General features: G+C 42.7%; 1 protein-coding gene across 3 annotated transcripts in view; it reads right to left on the bottom strand.

The window, feature by feature from the left end:
- Positions 1-5,000, bottom strand: part of LOC145498783 (CUB domain-containing protein 2-like) — a 126,861-nt gene that overhangs the window by 94,090 nt on the left and 27,771 nt on the right. The window contains exons 6-8 of one of the 3 annotated variants that reach the window (XM_081478718.1): positions 3,399-3,842; positions 1,276-1,353; positions 645-808 (exon numbers count right to left, since the gene is read on the bottom strand). The exons of the other annotated variants lie outside the window; for them this stretch is intronic. Of the exons in view, the coding sequence (XP_081334844.1) occupies positions 645-808; positions 1,276-1,353; positions 3,399-3,842 (686 nt within the window). Of the gene's footprint in view, positions 1-644; positions 809-1,275; positions 1,354-3,398; positions 3,843-5,000 lie in introns of those variants that run through there. 3 annotated transcript variants of the gene reach the window in all.

The following is a 5,000-nucleotide window of genomic DNA, read 5'->3' as shown; positions in this document are numbered from 1 at the left end:
GCTCACGTGATGGCTTAGCTGCAAAGGGCCTATAAGGTCTATGTGAGGGATTTTAAACTCTCTCGTCCTTTCAACCCCTTCTGTCAGCGTTATCCTTTTGCTCTTTCGCAAGATCATCTGCAACACGATACCTGTATTTTTCACTCAACGAGACTGCTGACAGCCGGTTTTTTCTCTTAGGGTCACTTAGACGAGTGTTTAGCCAATGAGAACGCAGAAAGGCGGTATGGCCGAGTAGGGAATGAGGCGTTCGTGCCACGCCCACGTCTCGTCCCATTCCCCTTTAGGCTAAAGCGTCTCGTCTTACAACACCCTTTGAATTTCGAGAGTTAAACAGACTGTCGGCACTCTACCACTCGTCAGTTGGCTTAAGCTGTATGCGCAGGGGCGCAAAACTGAAAATCAGTGACAGCTGAGGCATCACCCAGTGTTCAGCTCTGTAGTGCAGATGACATTACTCTCACATTTAAATAGCCTGAGACTAAGTTCTCCTTCTATCAGATGAGAAACTGTGTTTTAAAAGAGCTAGTTTAATTAAATTGTTTCCTTGAAGGAAAATTCCAACAGCTCAATCCTGCGACTAACAACTACTCAAGATTATCGCTGATGAGCCTAACAGGGGGTATTTGAGTCGTTGGCAGGTCTTATCCCCTCGTCATCTGGCTTACGTTTGAATTACAATTGCTGGTAGTGGGCATTGGGCTGACTTCTTCCATTTCTTTGTGATCTGCGTGGTTTCCATCCACGCGGTTCTTGTCGGAATCATTCTTGTCGGTGATTGGTCCTGCTTTACTTTTCTTTTTCAGAACTGTGAAAGCAAAACGAGTGTTGAAAAATTAATCTTCCATCCAACATGACATTGATAGGACTGGTCCCGTCCCCCGCTACATTACGCCGGAAAAATTTGAGAACGTAGCTCAATTTCTACGGTTAGGCCTACCATCCACACTAATCTGTCAAGAAAACGGAGCTTTCCGAAAACGCTCTTCAAAACCGGAGGAATTTGAAAACGCCGGCTTTTCGTTTACGTGTGGACGGAAAAACAAAGCTTTTCGTAAACCATGGGGGCACGATAATCATGTGATTCCCCTGACCAAGTGTTCCTCAAACACAAATCCAAAATCACCGGCGACTGTTGCGTTTTTAAATTCCTCCGACGTAGTATGGACGGAAAACATTTGATGCGTTTTTAAAGTCAAGCCTCCGTAGTCGAATTCCGCCAGGGTAGTGTGGACGGGTTAAGGTGTGATGGTTGTATCGCCCTCATTCACTTACCGCAGTAAACGACGATGACCACTACGGCAATCACAGCGATGGAAGGAACCACTATCGACACAACCAGAATGCGTGTACCTTAAAAGAAAACCACGTTAATAAGGCTAAGTGAAATCCCAGCCTGTATAATACTCTTTAATTAAAAAAAAAAAAAAAAACGGCCTCTCGAACCAGTTATATTCATCTTTCCATTGTTAATATTGTATGCGCTTCAACTTTTAGTAAAATTATACCTGTATTTCGAATGCTTATTAAAGGACAGTTGTTTAGAAGTGCAACACTGTGATGTCTGTTAAGACGTCACTTAAAATAGACCAGTCAGGAAATCTGACGCTACCTCTTTAATACGGCCACCCCTTACTGCGCCTTTCAATAACATGCGGACTCTAAAATTTGAACCTCAACCGACAAATGTTTCTTCGCTACCGTCAATCAAATGCTCGGCGGCTCCTCCCAGCTTCCGACTACTGCCGAGCGCGCGGTAATCAAATCGTTGAACACAGTTCAGACAACGAAACAATGTTCGGCAGTAGTCGGAAGCTGGTATTAAGTATTTAGCTTTAGCTTATTGGTCCGATTTCGTTAATTGGTTAAGGGGTGGAGCTGTTAGTAACAAGGCGATAACAGGGGGAGGAGCCTAATAAGTCCACTCTTTACCAAAGATGTCTACAGCCTCTCTATTCTTCTTGCTCGCTTCGCTCGCAAACCCCACCCCCCACCCCCGCGTAAATCGAGAGGCTGTCAACAGTCTATGAATAGTAGTTATCAGTAACGCAACTTGGCTAGGGAAATAGTCATGCAAATTTGTAACGTGACTCAGAGAAACGTAATCGATGTAAACACAAGGAGCGGATGGGGCACTGAGTTAATAAGATTGATTTTCAAGATATGAGATAAAAGAATATTGTATACCCGGGGGGGGGGGAACTCCCAGAAAAATTGGGTGGGGGTCTGCGGCCCGCTTCCCAAAACCCTAACCCTATTTATGACCAAAATCTGCGATATTCCCTACCCTATTTATGACCTGACTAAAAATTCGAAACCTTATTTATGACCCTTAAATCGAAACCCTGTTTCAGACCTGCGTTATAATTAGTTCCCTAATTCAGACCAATGTTAAATTACCGTTAACGTAATTTATGAAGGGCTTTTGTTGATTTTCTTTTCAATAATGACGAAAATGTGGCTTCTTCTTAAAAACATACTCATATCAAGGTTAGAGTGCAAAAGCCATACCTTATTTCAAAGTATGACAACATTTGGCCAAAATTCGCTAAAATGGATACCCTATATATGACCAAAACGGCTGAAAAACCATACCCTTTGGAGCCGCACATACCTATATAGCCCATATAAGGGAGTACCCCCTCCGGGATTGTATAACCGTAACATTACAACAAAGCTATGTGTACTTAAGAGCGAACAAAAGAACGTTTAGGGCAGATTGCAGATCGCAGATTGTTGACTTGTTGAACGTATTGTAAGCGTCAAAAGGAACTGTTGGGAATAAAAGAAATACAGTCCAAGTTAAAGTCTTTACTGATCGTACATATTCCCCAACAGTAAGCCCCGGATCGATCCAACAGAGTTTTGACGTCGACTGAAGTGAAAATCAACAAAACACTAGCAATGAAAACGTTTTTTTAAGCAATAGCTATATAATTTCTGTCAACTCAGTTTTAGTCCTGGATAAGTGTTAACCGGCCCTACATTGTCTAAACATGGTCAGCGTTCACACTGTGCAGGACAGTAAGTCAGTCAGTCAGTCCGTCAGAGAGACAGTCAGTCATTCAGTCAGTCCGTCCGTCCGTCCACCCGTCAGTAAGTCAGTTGGTCAGTCAGTCAGTCAGACAGACAGACAGGCGGACAGAAAGGCAGTAAGTCAATCCGTCAGTCAGTCCGCCAGTCAGTTCGTCCTTCAGTCCCTAGTCAGTCCGTCAGTTCGTCCATGGAGTCAGTCCGTCACCACAACTGTAAACGGTCTCCTTAATAGACGCCTCACCTCTGGCTGTTGGCTCACTCGGTAATGCTGTTACAGTTGAAGCTACCTACATACATACACACAAGCATGCACGCATACATACACGTACATACATAAATAAACTTTATTTGAGATGGCTCACTTAGTGATGCTGCTGCTGTTGTTGTTGTTGTTGTTGTTGTTCTTGCTGTTGTTGTTGCTGGTGGTGTTGTTGCTGGTCTTCCCGAAAAAATAGAATACTGCGCTTCAAATCCACGATCAAGGGAAGAACCGGAATGGAAGATCACGAACATCTGGTTACCACTTGAGAACATCTCTTGCAGGGCTGAACCGTTACAAAATCGTCCCAGCGAAGAAGAATTTGCTGAAGAACCGTCATATAACTCCACATAGGTGCAATTATCCCAGCTGCAATTAAACCCACATGAACCAAGGGCCAATTCAGTGAATACTAACTTGACAAGTTTATCAGATGGCACAGTAATGTTCCAGGAACAATCTCTGGAAGCAGGATAATTGCTCATAGGATAGTTAAGGCTGCTGAATTTTCCGCTCCCGTTGAGAGAAATTGGTTCAGTTGGACAAACTGGGGAAAAAAATTAAAAGATATAATTCCATCACATAACTGTAAGTATCACGGAAGGTGGGCCGTAAAACCCCCAAAAATGAAGGACACTAATAACTCTAGTCTAGACGATAGGCGAACCCAAGGAAAGACAGTGGGGGTAATTTAATGCCCAAAAAATCAAATTATAGCTCAAGAACAAAGTTCGAGGGTTTTTATATGTTTTTGAAACTAATCTAATTATGTCTGGATTTATGAAAACAGTGTTAAAGAATGAATCAAGCGTTTATTTATTTATTTATTTATTTTTTATTTTTATTTTTATGCTTTCGCTATGGCAGCAGCTTGTAAATATTACCTAGCATGAAATATAGAGAACTTCTTGCCGCATGTTTCATTCATTTATCTATTCTTTTTCTACTTATTTATCGCTCCCCCTCTCCCTTTTTCAATTGCTGTTAAGTTTAGCCCAGGCTACACTCCTCTGAATTTCAGTTCGCGCGGTGACTCTGAGAAGGAGCCGACCGATTAGCGTTCTATAAATGCTGTCTAAGGAAAGTCTGCCCGAGGACATCATTAAGTCCAGTGAAGGCGCAAGTCTAACGATTTGCTAGCAAGCGTCGTCCATTATCGTACATGAGGCGGGCCTGAGATGTATCAAACGGGACGTCATTTAGCCCCGTAATAGTAGGCCGTTTGCACTGTGGCGATAATGTTGTGCTTGCTTAAGACAGCAAAGCTTTAAGAGCTTTAGCCACATCAACTTAGGGTTTAGACGTACAACGGACTAGACATCTCTAACTGCTGTTGGCGTTTGATGTCGCTAAAGACTTCGAATTAACATCTGTTGAAGTCTGAATATGGCATTTCGCGCTCGATAAAATTCAAGTACATCCGGGACATTGCTATTTGCGAGCAAAACATGGCTACGAACGGAGTGAAGAACATTTGTTCAAGTGCTGATCCTGAGTAGAATTTCCTTGTTTTATCACTTTTAGGCCTTCTCGACCTAGCTTATTATCAGAACTGTCTGTGATTCGCTAGCGCGGAAGAAATTTATTTGCGTGGCTTCCGGTCGATAATTGACGTAACGACAACATGTTGAGTGTTCGCTAACTCATAATTATGGCCTAGTTTGTTTGAAGTTCAATCGATTCTCGAAGTAGGAAGCTCTTGCTT

This window comes from Orbicella franksi, chromosome 9, assembly GCF_964199315.1.
Source record: "Orbicella franksi chromosome 9, jaOrbFran1.1, whole genome shotgun sequence".
Classification (NCBI taxonomy): domain Eukaryota; kingdom Metazoa; phylum Cnidaria; class Anthozoa; order Scleractinia; family Merulinidae; genus Orbicella; species Orbicella franksi.
The sequence above is the reverse complement of the archived record's forward strand: the minus strand, read 5'-3'. Positions and strand labels throughout refer to the sequence as shown.